Source organism: Pyrus communis, chromosome 3 (genome assembly GCF_963583255.1).
Source record: "Pyrus communis chromosome 3, drPyrComm1.1, whole genome shotgun sequence".
In the NCBI taxonomy this organism is placed as follows: domain Eukaryota; kingdom Viridiplantae; phylum Streptophyta; class Magnoliopsida; order Rosales; family Rosaceae; genus Pyrus; species Pyrus communis.
The window spans coordinates 27,228,895-27,246,263 of NC_084805.1; the positions used below are offsets into that span (position 1 = coordinate 27,228,895).

General features: G+C 37.1%; 2 protein-coding genes across 3 annotated transcripts; both read right to left on the reverse strand.

The window, feature by feature from the left end:
• Nucleotides 1–8,869: 8,869 nt before the first annotated feature.
• Nucleotides 8,870–11,858, reverse strand: LOC137728735 (transcription factor VOZ1-like). 2 transcript variants are annotated; one of them, XM_068467487.1, is made up of 5 exons: nt 11,704–11,858; nt 11,008–11,259; nt 10,684–10,833; nt 9,965–10,487; nt 8,870–9,857 (listed from the first exon to the last, which is right to left on the reverse strand). In XM_068467487.1, exons 2-5 carry the CDS (start codon nt 11,233–11,235, stop codon nt 9,304–9,306), a joined length of 1,455 nt encoding a protein of 484 aa, XP_068323588.1. In that variant the 5' UTR covers nt 11,236–11,259; nt 11,704–11,858; the 3' UTR covers nt 8,870–9,303. The 2 variants fall into 2 exon arrangements, with proteins under 2 accessions (XP_068323588.1, XP_068323587.1); XM_068467486.1 differs by lacking the exon at nt 11,704–11,858 and adding an exon at nt 11,500–11,697.
• A 1,891-nt stretch (nt 11,859–13,749) lies between these two features.
• LOC137730014 (OPA3-like protein) lies at nt 13,750–16,134 on the reverse strand. The gene is made up of 4 exons (XM_068469076.1): nt 15,711–16,134; nt 15,049–15,183; nt 14,701–14,787; nt 13,750–14,119 (listed from the first exon to the last, which is right to left on the reverse strand). Exons 1-4 carry the CDS (start codon nt 15,837–15,839, stop codon nt 13,961–13,963), a joined length of 510 nt encoding a protein of 169 aa, XP_068325177.1. The 5' UTR covers nt 15,840–16,134; the 3' UTR covers nt 13,750–13,960.
• Between the last annotated feature and the right edge of the window lie 1,235 nt (nt 16,135–17,369).

The window sequence follows — 17,369 nt, forward strand, 5'->3', positions numbered from 1 at the left end:
ACTCTAAAGTACTTGGAGCCAAGTGGTATAAGCATTGTTACATCCTACATCGCCCAGGGGAGTGGATCTTGTAAGCCTTATATGTATATTCCCATCCCTACCTAGCACGAGGCCTTTTGGGAGCTCATTGGCTTCGGGTTCCATGAGAACTCCGAAGTTAAGCGAGTTGGGGGCGAGAGCATTCCCATGATGGGTAACCTACTGGGAAGTTCTCGTGTGAGTTCTCATAAACAAAACCGTGAGGGTGTAGTCGGGGCCCAAAGCAGACAATATCGTGTTACGGTGGAGTCGAGCCCGGGGTGTGGTGGGGGCCCGAGCCAGGATACGACAAGAATGGTATGGGACGTGCAGGCTTGGGTACCTTAGGTATGTGTTGACGGGATTAGAAGGGAGTGAGTACATTCATCCATCTCATCTGCATTTGTTTCATACACTTGAAATAAGTGTTACAATTTAATTATTATTTTAGTTGGTACTTTTGTTATGAATTAATTTTGTATATTAATATTTTATTTCTGATGCGTATTCAAAAAATTTTATATGTTGTACGGTGAAATTGTTGTAATTAAATTTTATTTTCCACCATATCTTGGTTGTAGAATTGATTTCTATAGTTAAGATAAGGCTCACATCCTAGCTCGTGAATAGTTTTTATTCACACCCTAGCTCATGAATAATCTTTATTCGCAGGTCGGGGCGTAACAGATATTGGAGTAATGTAATTATAATATGGGATTGGGTGGGATTAGAAATTTAGGGTTTTGAAATGGAGGGAAAGAAGGAACCAAAGAATGGGGAATTAGGGGAAAAGCAGCAGGGAAAGAGGGAACTCTGGGGAAAGATGTGGGGCTGGGCTTTAAAATTAACAATTGGCCAAAACACTGTCGTTTTTTGGACCAATTGTTAAAAGAGTCCCTGTTTTCTTTCTTCTCCCTGGCTGTCTTCTCCTCTGCTACAACCTGCAACCTGCACAGCAGCACATACCTCGTGTTCGAGTATGAAAGGTCTCCCAGAAGATTTCTAGTAGTGATTTAGGGTCGCTGAGGGGTCCTGGGACCTCTCAGGTCCCTTTGTAGATCCGCCACTGGGAATAAGTACGTTTATCAACGTTTAAGTAATAAATCAATCATCAACTTTCATGTCCTTTAGTTTTCAAACATTTGTCTTCAAATTTAGTCTTCCTAGCATTACCCTTATAGATATTTAATTTGTGGAGAATTGTATTCTTCTATTTCTCAAGGACACTGTTATTAGCATTCTAAAAATCTCATTTGACACTCCAAACTTTCTATTATTAGAAAGAAAAATATACTTGTGAGGAGTGTAAAATGACATTTTTGAAGTGCTAATAACAGTTCTCTTTCTCAATATGCCTCTAATTAATGTTTCAGATTTTAACCAAACAATTATAACTTCTCTTTTTTTAATTAAAAAACTAGCATATGGGCACACACAAAGTGTGTGAGAAAATTTTTTACTTTTGTTTTTGAAATAGAAGGAGAGAGAAATATAGTGATAGAGAATGTGGGAGTGGGAAGTTTTTTATTTTTTTTTTATTTTTTTTAATTAGAGATATGTTAGGATTACATGTAGGTGATTCCTTGAAAAAAAAAAAAACAACAGCAAAATTTGGTTGTGTGAAATTACATTTCTACCCCATATTTCTTATTCAGGTTCTATTTTAATTAGAGGGTTAAATTGGTGATTTCATAGAGTTTTGGATGACAATGGGTGTTTTATTAAAAAAAAAAACCTAGCATATGGGCACACATAAAGTGTGTGAGAAAATTTTTAATTTGGTTTTTGAAATAGAAGGAGAGAGAAATAGAGTGATAAAGAATGTGGGAGTGGGAATTTTTTTTTTTTTTTAATTAGAGATATGTTAGGATTACATGTAGGTGTGTCTTTGAAAAAAAAAAACAAAATTTGGTTGTGTGAAATTATATTTTTGTCCCATATTTCTTATTCATGTTCTGTTTTAATTAGAGGGTTAAACTGGTGATTTCATAGGATTTTGGTTGATAATGAGTGTTTTATTAATTAGTTTAGATAATAAACATTTCTTATTTGTTTTAGAAATTTATTTTATTTTAAAAAGGTTATGTTTTTAAGCTCTTGATGGAGTCGTGGTCTCCTTCTTCCCCTTTTTTTTTTTTTTTTTTTTTTTTTTTTTTTTGTGCTTTGCCATCTATCGAGAAATTTTAGTTTCCACAAAAAATAATATATAAGGTCACTGCCTAGTGTTTATCAATATTCAAGCATTATAATTTATAAGCATCATACTTTTGTAAAGCCATTTGCGCATATTGTTATACAAAGAAAGCAATTAAACAAAGTTAAACAATTAAAAAAAAAAAAAAATCTTATATCAGCATTTTATTTTCCACTTTGAAATCTCATTTGCCATTTTCTTTTCTTCTTCTTTCTTTTTTTTTTTTCTTTTTTTTTTTTTTTGTATACCAATTCTCGGTTAACTTTGGCCTCCTATTAGAATAATGCATTTGAAAAAAGAACAAGGACAACTTTTTTTTTTTTTTTTGAGAAAATAAAATTGAAAGACAACTCCAGCGAGAGCTTCAAAACAAAAATTATTTAAACAAAAAAAATCCATAAAATATTAGAAATGTTTAAAAGGTAATGTTTTAATAAAAATGAGAAGCAACAATTCTTTAGTTAAAATATGAAATATTAATTAGGGGGATATTAGGAAAGAGAAAAAAAAAAATTCTACACATTAAATACATAAATGTATGTGTAAGTTGATTTCACATGGCAAAAAGATAAGCTGGAAAAGGAAAATGAGAAAGGTAGCTAGCATTAGTACAGATAGATTGTATAAATAATATTTTTGTAGCAAATTATACGAAGTAAAATATTTCTACCGTTGAAATTCGTTTCTTACTATAATTGGAAGCAGCACTAATTGGCACTCATTCACTAGCGACTCCGATAAAGACCCCGAACTACAATGCGTCACAAAAGACCCCACATAAGGTTATCTCTAATGGAGAAGGTTAAAGGTTCAAAAGCAAACAAATGGTATGATTTGTCCAAAAACTCATCTCCAACCGCCAAAAACCTATGGAACCCACTAGACTATTATTTGGCCAAATGGGCATCGGGTTCGCCAAATGTAATTCCCTTCTTAGTCCCTTTTTTCGAGCTCAGCTCATCTGTTACAATAATTAATTTAAATTCAACGGCTAGATTTAAAAATATTCAAATGTAATTTAATTAAATTAACTAATAATTTAAAGTATAAAATTGAAACTAATAAATTATTGAAGGGGCTATATTTAATCCCTTTAGTTGGAGATAATATGAGTATGGTATGACACTATTCATTTAAAAATAATATTTTGCAAGGCTATAATTCTAGACAAGGCTAATCCCCTTCGGTTGAAGATGGCCTAAGGATTTCTCATAAGACTCTCCCAGAACCAGAGAAACCTGTTTTTCAGATGCCCATGGCAGACGGAGGGAGAAGACGGCAGAGGCTGATGGCAGACGGACGGAGAAGACGGCGGAGGCTCCTCCAAATTCAGAAGTGTCACATAAATATGAAAGTTCGTAAAGGCTTTCAAATTGGTCTGCAAACTTAATGGGAATGCAAAGTTGGCCCGCCAAATTTCCCTCTTGTACAACTGAATTTTTTATTTTTTATTTTCCTATTGAGCTTCAGCAAGTTAATTGTTTTTTTTACCTTGACATCTTGCAATTATATTGCAACAAAAATACAAACCAGACGAAAGTTGATAGGCAATGTAACCTAACTTTTGCTGTAAACCCTTAAAACTCTAAACCACAGGTGCAAAACCGCATGGAGTGCCGAGTGCCAGTGGCATCGCCAAGATGTGCATTAATTCTCTTCGCTAGCCGTAAGCAATTATCGAACTGGCCTGGCCAAAGCAAAGCAGCCATCTGGTTTTACTGACATTAATAACTCTATGAGAGCGACCTTGATGATTGCACTGCAATGACAATGAGTATGGTCCCTATATTAAATATGGATGTCGGAGGTTTCTCATCTATCAAAATCATGCAGTTATCTATTTAATCATTGTTCTAAAAATTTATGCCGATGCGCTAGATTGTTGATCATCGATTCGATTAATTTTTAGGTATATGTAAATTAAAAAATGACGACTAAACCTGTTTAGGCGCCCACTTAAACCGGCTAGGCGTCCGCCTAATATGCCTAGATCATGATTCTCACTTTGACAAAAAATAGATAACTTTCATTTTTGTATTATATTTTTGTAGACATTGAAATTTTGGTGAAATAAATGTTCACCAACACATTAAAGTTTCGACATGCCAATGCATACGTGATATACGCCATGCATACACAAGTTGTACACATGGATGTGACTCATCAAAATCGGACGAGTTATCAAGAAGGACATGTGTCAACACTTGGTGGAAATGAATTATTTGATTTTAATTTAATTAAATCAAATGTTGATTGATGGAATCAAATTACGAACCGGCTCACAAATCGAGTCTTGGTTCTTTCATCAATTAATCAAGCCCACAATCAAGGTCAAATTCATCTGTAGGCAAGACTTGAAGAGTCTATAAATACGAGGTTCCAAGATAAAGAAAGGATTCAAAAATCATTTCATGCCCAGATGCTGAAGTTTTGAAACTTTAAACCTCTCAAGCACTCAAAATCCCCAAACACTCAAGAAGATTCAGAAATCTATAAATACGGGTTTAATTGCTCATCGTAATTAGAGTGAGTAATAAGATTTACTTAAATAATTAGAATGTTGTGGCATATTTTGTAATATGTTATAATAATTGGTTATATATTTGTCTACATGGTAGTCTATTTGAAATTTGAGTTTTATTTGAATATTTAAAATTTAACGGATTTTTTGTTTGGCAAATAGGAGTTCAAAGGCCTATTTCTAAAGAACCTAGTTCTAATTCTCAATTACATTCACAACTATATCGAAGTTACATGCTTTCTAATACAAACACAAAATGGATACGTATTACGTACTCACTAGTAGAGTGGTTCGGTATGGAATCCCAAACCAAAAATGGGATCCCAAATCCCAAACCGATTTTTTTAGGGACAAAGTTCTGAAAATCAAAACCGAACTAAAATGAAGGTATTCCCGAATTTTGAGATTCCCAAAATCTTTTCGGGATTTCGGTATGGTTCGGGATTCATCGACCTCCCACTTTCCCTACCAACCCACACGGCCATACCTCATCATAGATTCGTCGACCTTCTCACCCCCATCTCCATCCCTCTCATTCATGGGCTTGTCTTTGCTGCCTTCGGGAGTTTGAGGGCTTTGCAAAGTGCATCGAACAGAATCAGGTATCGACCATCATCGATGTGTGAGCTTTTCCATGTCTTGCCAAATGAAATCGCCATCAAATGGCTACTCTACTTTGCAGGCTTGAGCGATGGATTTGATGTCTTGGAAGAACGATTGGGTTCCTCAGTCGAATGCTGCAATGGGTATGGTATTTTTGGAAAAGCAGGCTGCGGGTGTGGCTGCTTTTGAAGATTGAAGAAAGCATTTGGAGGCCTTGAGCTTCCTACTGCATTTGAGGGACTCGGTGGAGGGAAAGAGAGAGAGTGTGTGTGGAGGGAGAGAGAGAGAGTGTGTGTGGTTGTCTGAGAGATGAGAGTGCGAGTTATCAAGAAATAAAGTAAAGAAGAAAGGTTAGTGAAGATGGCAGACAATGAGTCATGAGATAAAGAAAGAATAAAAAAAAGGAAAAAGCAATGAAGAAAGGTTATCAGGCAAAGGAATGGTTGATTAAAGTTATCGGGCATAGGAATGGTTGATTAAATAATATATATATATATATGTATATATTGGTTTGGATTCCCAAAGGTTATTGGACAGAAGAATGGTTAATTAAATAATATATATGTGTATGTGTGTGTGTGTGTATATATATATATATATATATATCAGTTTGGGATTCTGAACAAAGAAAAATATGAGACCGATTCCCATTCCGAACGGTTCAAGATCGGTTTGGGATTGGTACCAAAATTTTCGGGATTTTCGATTCGGAATTTTTTCGGTTTGGGATCAGGATTTTTTCGGTATGGTTCGGAATTTTTTGGAATTTTTTTTCCAACCCTACTCACTAGTGAGGTCTAGACTATGTTACGGGGTTTCGGTCTATCCGGATGATACGGGCAGGCCGGGTCCATCTTGGAAATTCACCTATTTGTATGTAATTTGAGTTTAAAGTTTCTAGCATGTAATGGGTTTGAAAGTTGTTTATGCAAACTATTTTTTGATTTTCTACCTTTCTAAGCCTTATAACTAACCTTCTATTTTACCATATAAGTCTTATGATGTCAATAACCATTTGATTTTTGTAAACCAATTCTTTTTATTTGTCGGTTCATATAAAACAAGATCTGCACTCTCAAGTGGTCCTAATGTTCACCAACCTATGTATTATTATTTGAATGTGTTTAACTTTTGAGATTTGTGTTTATCTACCAAACAAATTTCAAAATTTAAACTCATTCAACACTAATAAATAAAATGATGAACAAAAATATTCTCTAAGTTATTAGTGATTGGGCCTGAAAGTCGGCCCACCGCCGATTGGACCCAAACTACAGAAACACCACACGGCATCGTTTTGATTCCCGCTTGAACCGCTTCGTTCTCCTGGCACAATTAAAGCGTCTCTTATCAGTCTGGTCGTAAGAACACCATTTTTAGCAATAAATCCAAAATCTGCAGAGACAGAACAAGTTTCCAAGCCGACTCGTTCTTCACCGATTTCCGTAAGATTTCGCCTTTCTCTGTTATATTTCATCATTTTTCTGGGATTTGATTGATGTTAGTTTCTGCATGTTTACAAATTGCACCTGTTTGGTTCCCGAGAAAACGAAGAGGAAAAAGAAAATGTAGTTTTCTTACGTATCCTATAAATTTTGGGTAAATATTATTCAAAATTTGAAAATGGAAAATTTATCAGATTCTTGTTCGGCTGTGAATAAAACTAGAAAAATAAATTAATTTTGAGATTGATCGTATGATTGTTTTTCGTTTTTATTTCTTTTTTGAAACTCCGGTAGGTTTATCTAACATTGTCTGTCCCAAGCCCGGATAAAGGAGGAGGGGGAGAGCGTCAGTTAGTCAACAGCCGGCACTGTCATCTTTCGTTAAATCCTTATGATAATAAATCTTAAATGAATAGGGAGACTTTTGGAAGAGACTCTAAGAAAAAACTTAGAGTATTTGGATTTATCGGAAGATGTGGCACAAATCCGAGCGCAATGGAGTTCTAGAATTCATACAGCCGACTCTACTCAGTGGGAAAATGTTTTGTTGTTGTTATTTTTTTTTCTGAACGGTAAATCTGGTAGTCTAGGTTAAAATGTGTTTAGGAATTTGGGGCATCACATTTGGTTTATTACCAATGCTTTAATTTTTTTTTTAAATGGGGGATTTTTGCGTGGAAAGAGGCTTTAAAAAAAGATATGGAGTACATGAAGCTAAAGGAAAACTTTATGCAAAACCAAGTGTAATGGCGTTCTAGAATTCATGTAGCAGACTCCACAAAGCGGGATAAAACTTGGTTTTTGTTCTTGTTGTGGTGGATTTTTGCGTGCATGCTTTTGCCGGTAAATAGCAGATAATTTGATTATTTGTTCATAATTTATGATATTCTCTTTATTTATTTATTTTATATTTAATTATTTGAATGGGATTATGCTTTGCCATTGTACAATGCTGAGATGCTTGTTTGTGAATCCCAAATTCCTTTTATTCAGAACGAAATTTGCTATTCGGGAACACTCTTGTTGCTACCTTTAATGAGGAGATACTGATGTTGCAGAAAACATTTTGAGCAATGGGGAAGAGGAAGTCATCGGCAAAACCGCCTCCTAAGAAGCGTTGAATGCTGCATGTGAGTGCCTCTGTTTGATTTCGTGTCTGGTATTTTGAGTTCTCTTAACCATCTGGAGAGGAATCCATAACCCGGAACTAGTTCTAGGAGACCATATTGAATGTTAGGTTCTGCAGTTCTCTTAACCATCTTGATTTGAAACTTATATCCCCTTTCGTTCCAGACTTGGGAGCTGAATTTTAACTGGATGACATTTGTCAGCGGAGATTCGGGTTAGTAAGAAAAAAAATATTAACGTAGGAACGAAGTTACAGGATGGTTTGGACGCCTTTGAACGCTGATTCGCTTGTGATGGTCTTCAACTCTTCATCTGCCCTCGAAATTAGGTTGTTATGAAAATGTCATTTCTCAGGAATTTATGCGTTTCTTTTATTACTTTCATCTAATTCCGATTTCCTCTCTGTTTGCAGCTTTATGTGAACCGATAGATGTGTAAGTAAATTATTTCCCTCTATTTCTCTTTTTTCTCCGAACTCTCTGTCTATCACCAAAGGGTAATCCCCTGGTCACACGCGCGCGCACGCATTTATGTGAGAGTTGCAACTCCGCAGCTACTTTTATTCATGTCGAAAGTTGTAACTTTGCAGCTACAGCGAATGGACTGATGAATGCGAGCGAGTTAACAACGTCGAAGATGATGGCGATGCTTAGGGGGAAGACCTGATGCCTAGAAATGTAGTTCCAAATAATTACCAAACCATGCTTGTTAAGCAAGTTTTAAAGATTTCAACGAAGACGTGATGTGAACATCTGACTTTGTAACTTTTATGTGTTGGTTATTTATGCACTTAGGATGGTCACCCACGAGGAAAGTGATTTTACACGCTCGGGCAACTGTCACGAAGCATTTCCCGTGGACCCGACCTGATTAGAAAGTCTTGTCGAGGTTTCTTTTATCTGATGGATGAACCGTTAATGCTGTGGATATAAAGTAAAGAGAAATATTATATGGAAGTAATTGCCTAATGAATTATTGTAAAATCAGCATTTACAAATTTCTGAGGGATGGTTTTAAACACATACAAACAACATAGAAACTGCATAATTAGACAGATATATTATATACCCAAGAAGACGACATGCCGTCTAAACGAAAGTTTAATGCCCAAATACAGTATAATTGGTGGCAAATGGTGATCATTTGATCCATCCAATTCCACCCTTCGTCATATCACAATTAGTTTATAAAAATGCAGTGCGACGAAGTGACGAAGTTAGAGTATGCTCGAGCGTCGGCGGCATTCCGTGCAACGAGCTATTCGCGCTGTGTATATAGAGCAAAAAATGTGCTTGACTTCATAGTCGAAATGCATGACGCTGCCACACTACGTAATGTAAACTGAAAATTAAGGATGGGTATGCACCTTACTCCAGCCCATCAAGGTTCTTTGGTTAGGTTAGGTAATAGCCGTTGACGTCGTCAAGAAGGTAGTCGTACGGTGCACCTGATCCGTAGTCAAAAGTCGCATTTGTGATTGCCCCTCGATTTGGAGAGTAGTAGACATTTCCGACACCAACCCTTGCGTTAATTTTGGCCCTGCCCTTGACAGTGCGCTTGTTATCGGTGGGGAACTCGGCAGAAAGCCTTCCCATCTGCTTCTGCAGATCAGCAACTGAATCGTTGGTTAGTTTGCCCTTGGAATTTTTCTTCCCATCAACAAGTTTCAGCTCCAATCTATACAAGGCACAAACATCACACTTGTTGATCTCGTACTCGTAAAGGTGCCACTCAAAATGGTTCAATGGTTGAGGATCCATATAGTAAGACCTCTTCAGCCCTCCAAACTCATTCATCACTTGCTTCCTTGACTCGTGCCAACCTCGTCCGTTGTAATCTGGCAATGACCTCTGTTTTCTGTTACCGCTCTCAAAAGCTCTTCGAGGCTTATCGAAAAAGAGCCACTCCCTGATTACCTCACCCTCAAGAACCGAAAGATCAAAGAGTTCTGGAACCACAAGGAATTGATCAGTTAAATTCACAACAAAAGTCACTCATGACTTCTAAATAAATTTTACAACAAAACGAGGATAAAAACAGCTAACATGCACTTACCACGTGCATTCCATGGAGACTTCGCAGTAGCCGCTCCCTCGCACTCAGGGATACCAACACTTTTTCCTTGTGCCTTTGCACTAAGAGCAGCAAAAAGTAGGCCGTCCTTCAGGCCTATGCCCCCAGGTCTAAGGACCGGACCCACGCCTGGTGGTCCTTCATTCAATGCCAAAGCAGCATGAAAGCTACTGCAGTAGTCTAGCCACCAGTCCATCCCTTGAGCAGGCCTAGGGCAATCCCAAAGTGCACACTTTGGGCCCAAGAAAGCAGATGGTGGAGGAAAAATACTCGGTAGATAAGTAGAAACCTGAGGCAACGTGTCCTCCCCACTCAAAGCTGTGCCACTAAAACAAGGATAGAAACTCTGCTCAAAGTCTTGATGCAATTCAAACTGATGATAGTCCAATTGATTAGCCCCTTCCAAATTGTTATCAGCAACATTGCGAACTCCTGAAGGGGAGCTTTTGCACTGATCAGCCAACGGGATGGCATGTTCCTGTTGCCCTTGATTCACACTAAATCCCTGATATATGGTGTTTGCAACCACCAGTGAGTGCTCATATACAACTGATTAACTTTTCATTTCAAAGTGGAAGAACAAAGCACATAGCTATATGGATAAACAACAAAAATAAATTGAAAAGAAAAAAAAAAAAAAAAGACCGGTTAACAGTTCAGAAAAGAGCAAACAAAAAGAAAAATAAAGGGGGCGAAACCACCTCATGAAAGACCGAACTTCCTCCAACTTGCAAGTTTTGATCATTTGGCTCAGGTTTCGGTGCAGCTAATGGACTAGTGGCATCATCTTCCTCTTCACATAGCTGCAACAGCCGGCAAATGTCTGAAGAGAACGAACCAAGACTGCCACCCTATATTCGCCATAAACACCAAAATTCACAACCAGACCCTTTAAAGCAAAAGCATAACCACATATTTCATAAGTTGATGTATTACATAAACGCAACGGGACGCTTCTAATTACATATCTAGTTCCACATATGCACTCAAGACAAATATGTATTTGATAAGATCAAAATGCTTACCTGCTGCTGCAAAGAAGAAGCCGGGGAGGGCTCATTTAGCTCGGCTTTCCACTCGCGTAGCATCTGATGCACTTGTTCTTCGAGGAGTGCAGCATCGATGGAGCGGCTCTCCTTTCTGGCAAACTGGAGGTCCATGAACATGCCCTGCAAGTCATCAACGCGGTTCTTTGCTTTGTCCTTAAAAAGCTTGTGAGAAGCGGACTTGCAATTGCTCTTTGAACCCTTCATCACACGCCCGCCCACTTCTAAACCCTACAAATCACAAATCAGACACAAACCCAACTCAGATTATCGAAAATCCATCAAGATCAAGGCTTTAGCAAGACACACACAAACCCATCTCAGATTACCAAAAACCCACTAAGATTAGCATATAAACAAAGCCAAAAAACCTGAATTACGAATAACAATCACGAAAATTCACCATAAATCAGATTAAATCCATAAAATTAACTTAAACAGAAAGAAAACCAATACTAATGGAAGTGGAACCTCTACTGATCAGAAGCAACCGCGCAAAAATGGTATGCGAATTGAGTGAAATTCAGCAGTTAATCCAAGCTCACCACCGAAAGAGAATTGGGATCGGGAGGTCGAGAGGGTTTGGGGTGGCAACGACGAAAGGTGTGGAAGTAAGAAAGATAAAAAAAAGAAAAGAGAAAGTCGAAATATTCGAACAGAAAAGGAGATGCTTACCCAATAGTCTCTCTCAAAGTGTTTGATGCCAGTTAACAAATTTTGGGTGAGTCTTTTTGTGTGGATTTGTGTTGGGGTCTCTCTTGACTTCTGTAGAAGGAAGGGGCGGTGGCTTCTCTTTTCGCTCGCTTTCGCTCTCTCGGTATTTGGCTGGCGCGCCGTGGAAAGTGAAAGCACAAGTGCCGCCAGCGTGGACGCGGGTAAAAGGGGTTCAAAGAGTGGGATGCATGGGCGGTGGCGAATGACATAATCACCATTATTTTTCTCATAAGAAAATTGCCCTTTGACTTGTGATGATTAAAATACATAAATCCAAAAATATAAAGGTCCAGTTAAATATATGGAACCATCACGAGGTGTCACAGTAGTTATGGATAAATTTCAAATTTGTATTTCATACATCACATCTTGAGTTCGAATGCTAACGTATGTGAATCACACGGATTCGCCATAGGGAGGCATGGTCACCATAAGAAGGCTGAGATGGCTCTGTGAGTCTTTCTGACCTCTGCAAGGGCGAAGTGTAGTGGTGAAGCCACGATCCCCTTTTATTTAAAAAAAATAAAAAAAAGGAATTATCCTCAATCTCACTAATGACAGTTTGAAACTGAGTAGTCTATGACATCCAATTTTCACTTTGTTGCACATTTCTTTTTTGATACACACGATAGTGTGAGACAGAGAATCAAACTTAAGAGTTCTCGTCCAACAATAAAGTGCATGGTAGCATTTTTTTAGTAGCAATTGAGAGAAACATAGTTATAGTTGGGTTTTCTTTTTCAAATAAAAATAACTTATTTGATATGGACATGGGAGACTGATTTGGACTTTTGACCCCTTCTATTTATTTCATTTATTGACATGTTTATTGTTGAGTCCATATCTCCTCCTTTTAAATATCTATGAAAGAATAAAAATGGTACACTATTGAAAGTGATATTTTTATAAGAAGATTATTTTTATCTTATTACTTTTGCTACACACGATTTTTGCATTTCTCATCCTTTTGTTTATGTATAATACTATTTCATTACAACATCTCTAGTTAATTATTTATTCCGTTGGTGTTTCGACTCTCAACGGTTGTAATCGCTCATTTAGGACTATTTTTGTAAAAATTACTTATGTTCATAAACGTTTTTGCTATAAGTGTAATAAATGGTCATGTTCAAAAGAAAAAGAAGAGTTGTAGGGATTATAGGTTTAATAGTAGATCGAAGTCTCCCTATTTCTTTGTGGGAGAGAATGAACGGGAAGACAAATCGACCAAAAAAGGTATAAAGGGAGCATCCACTACTACCAATACCATCCATCGGATTCCTAATTTGATGCCGGTTTGTGGAGATAGAAGATAATTGTAAGGGGGCTTTTTAGCTATAAAATGGTGATTGACATAACTCCTCACTTTGGTTCTTGAGATTGTTCACAATCAATCATTTTGGTCATTCCGTGAAAAATCTCCGTTAAGTTGATGGTATTTTGGTTAAATCAACCCCTCCACTTGAGCTGATGGTTTCTTCAATTTAACGGAGATTTTTCACGGAATGACTAAAATGATTAACAGCGGACAATCTTAAGTATCACTTCTATTGATTTTAAATCTCAGAGATCATTTTTGTTAAAAAAAAACTTAAAGGGGATGTTTGTGATGCTGTAATGTGTATCACTACTAAATATAAATCATATCCTATATATATTTGGTTGTTAAAAGTGTCAAAATAGTAATACTCCACAATTTAAAACAAAATATAAACTATATAACAACATATAACTCGTTGGATAATCATTTCATTTTTGTGCGATGAAAAAAATTAACGGCAAACTTTTGTCGCAAACATTTGTTTATCAAGGGGAGTGAGCTACATTTCCGTTGTACCTTGCCCTACTACTTTCTCCGTTTACGCTTCTCAGTCTGCAATATTGTCTGATGAGCGAATCCGTTTCTCTTTCTTATTCTACTGAAATCAAAATCTCACTTTGTACAACCTCTGCCTCCAAATGTGTAAAAGTTTTGCATTCCAAAAACCGATTTGGCTGGAAAGTTAATGTCACACCACCAAAGCCATCATTAACTTGGCATACATCTCTCTGTTAACAAACGTTTATAATTCCGAAAGCAAAGAAGCCAGGCATCAATCTAAAAGATGGCCGGCGGTCAAAAGAATCAAGGGCGAAAATTTTATCTCGGCGATGAGGGCATTCTATGAATTAAAATCGGGTTAAAAACCAAATTTATGAGATGAATTTTGTGATATGATCAGGCTGGCTTTACTGACTCTGCAGAATCTGTATCAGGGCGCTTGAAACTGATAATGCCACTAAGTCCTCGTCCCCTGGCAAGCTTCTCTAGTTCTTCAAGTTTTTCCTTAAGAAGTTCTACTTCTCTTGATAAGGCTTCGTCTCTTTGCTTCAGTGCCTGAAAAACAGTGAACAACAGGGAGCAGTTACGCCGCCATAAAATTTGTAGGAAGCATGTAGTGTGAAACAGAAATTGGGTTGTGCATACTGCATAGTATGATATATAATTACCATGAAACCATGATATGATTGTATCTTAGGCTTCCACCAAGATTTTCCCAATATTAGATATCCCCAACCTTGGACTAGAGTAGCCTTGGCTTGTAAGAAGATACCGATGCCCATTAACATCGGCATGCTCTAGGTGTCTATCTTTCATTTGGCTTTAGAAGGATAAGCTATATATGTCTAGTTTGTCACCAGATTGTACTTTATCCACATCAGAAATTGAAAAGATGATGTTGTACCATCTTGTTCACTAGAGAGCATAAAGAGTTACCATTTTTCTTTCAACTCCATTAGCATTTTGAAAAGGATTGGAGGTCATTTGTTCAAAAGAGGGTAAAAATGCAACTGAATAAAAATTCTATATAACTCATGCGATCTATGACATAATAGCATGTCAAGGTTGCCATACAAATGCAATCCAACACAGTGGTTCAGTATCATTTAATACTTAAATGGTATTTGCCAAAATACCTCCAGTTCTCCCTTGCGTGCTTCCTCCTTTCTGGCTTCTGATCTAGCACTTCTTTGCACTTCAAATATCAAAGCAACTGTTGCAACCTATATATGTATAGAAATTTATGCATATAAGTATTCACGGAACAATCGAGACACATATTGGTTTTAGTGGGACAACCATGGTCTGTGAGTCAGATTACAAACATATCCCACACGTCTACTTATGCAATTAGACATATCCCAAATCTACATATTTTATTTTCGTTTGAGCCTTCCAGTGTGCATTGATAAATCAGAATCAAAGCTTAAACAGAAGAGAAATAGCTATGAGTGATTGTACAAACAAGTACCAATAAATATTACCGAGAAGACAAAGAGCTCGCCAATAAGGTCCACAGCAGCCTGCACAGCCTTCTCCTCATTCAAAGGGCGAATCTTAACATCAGTCGCATGACTATATATGCGCCTTTGCATTCTCGTGGTCATTCGATGGTTTGCCTGAATCCAGTATATTAGAAAGTAAACCCCTTCACAGCCATAAAGAAAGTAGATTTCTAGCAAACCGGCTTAAGAACTTAGTGTTTGTAATATCATACTCACTCATACAATAACATGATTTACAAGCAGATAAAACTAACAGAAACCCGAAGGGATTCCGCAGAAGTGAAGTATAACCAGACGCTCAACTCCAGCACCACTGTCAAACAACAATTTTATAACAATACAAAACACAACCCGTATTTCGAAACGGAACGATGGGACTTAATGCGATTCACAAGCACTAGCTGGGACAATTAAAACTACATCGCCCAAATGGGTAAGCTCAAAAATTGAATCAGCACCAATAAGAACTCTCAACTTTTTGTTCTCAATTCAAACGGTGCAAGAAAAATTTACCAAAAAATGTACTGGGATCATATTATTATAACGAAATACAAACGTCCATCTGAAACTATATCTGAAAGTTCAAAGCTTCCGATGGCTAGCTAAAAGATCATAACAGTAACAGCAATAAGACGATTCACCTGTGCGATGCTGACGATGAACTGGCGGAACTTAGGGTGCATTGCAGCTTGATGTTTGAGTCTGGCGGCGACGGGTTTGCTCAGAGTTTTGATGGCCAAAGTCCCGAGCTTCAGGAGCGGAAGCACCATGGCTGCGCAATCTTATCTACAAATACAATCGTCTAGTGCTCACTGTTCCAGCTTCGGATCAAAGCTGATGAGAATTCAGCAGGAAATGCTCAATCGATGGTCGTGATGAAGGTGGAAATGGGGTGATTGTGTATCATTGCCGCGGGGTTGACTGGTTCAGACTTCAGAGGAGGAGTGAGATTCTTGGGGAAGAAGAAGAAGAGAGCTGAGAAATGGAGAAAGTCGGGGGAAAGAGAAGGCATGCGGGAAAAATGGAGTTTGTTTATTGGTGAATTGGGGGAAAATGGAAGCTGCGATTTGGATTTTGGGTAGTCCTCGTTACTCCCATTCAGGGACGTGAACCGAATAAGTCTATGACTTTCGGCCCAAAAGACCGAATATACGGTTTAGGAATTTATTACGGCTAAATGGACCGAACCTAAAGCAACGAATTTGATTTTTATCAAGATATATAATTATAAATGATGCGTTATCCACATATTTTTTTTATTTTTTATATATCTTTTTAATTTACAGTCGTCGGATTAGCTGAATTAAAAAAGATCAAGAAACAGAAATTAACATAGAGTGTGTGAAAAGTAAAAAGAGACGTGTGAATAGAACATCTCAATTACAAATTCACCAAAAAATCTTAGATGGAATTGATGCTACTTGTTACAACTCATAACCAATCAAATTCGAAAAATTATAAATTAAAAAAAGTCTCACAATGGTTATGTGGGAATCGTTGTATATTATTCTAGCTCAAATTGAGCATATCTACACAATACAACTTTGGTTGCAACTAGTTATTATTGTCTATGAATCGAACTCAAACGGCATCATGTTGTACAAGTCAAAGCAATCTGCCAACCCTGGACATCATAGTGGTAGAATCCACTAGAGGAAGGAAGAGAGACAAAAAGGATGATGAGGTTCGAATTAGATCGACCATCATGTAGCAGAGATCCAACCTTAACTCGTACTATTAACTGTGATGAGTTAGAAAACTTCAACGTTGAGAATGTATGAGGTACTTTGTTAGGAAATAGGTATTCAAAATGATAACTTTTTTCCTATTTCTTTTAGATACCTTTTTCTTTATTAGTCTTAATGACGTTACGCTAATATTTGAATATGTCTCAAGTTTAATTCCTTATTTTCATTTTGAACTTGATGATGTTATGGATGACATCATTATTTTCCTGTTTAACTTTGTGCTAGCTATAGTTTTCATGAGGTACGTGTGTTCCAACCAACTGGATGAAAATCAAATCTCAAGACTTGCATGTCGATTACACCAAACGATGACCTCAATGATAAGTGAAAAGTTGCCTCGCAATTATCATGTGGATATTTCATGGAGATATCACACTAACTCAAAGGTCTACTGCTTTAAGTGTTGCATCTTCACTACAACGTCATTTTGACCGATGATTCAACAATATCACATATCTAAAGGTCTAGTAAATGACGTTGCGGTGAAGATGCATCAACAATATCAAATATGTGATTGATTTACTTGATACAATAACTAAGAACAATTCTAGT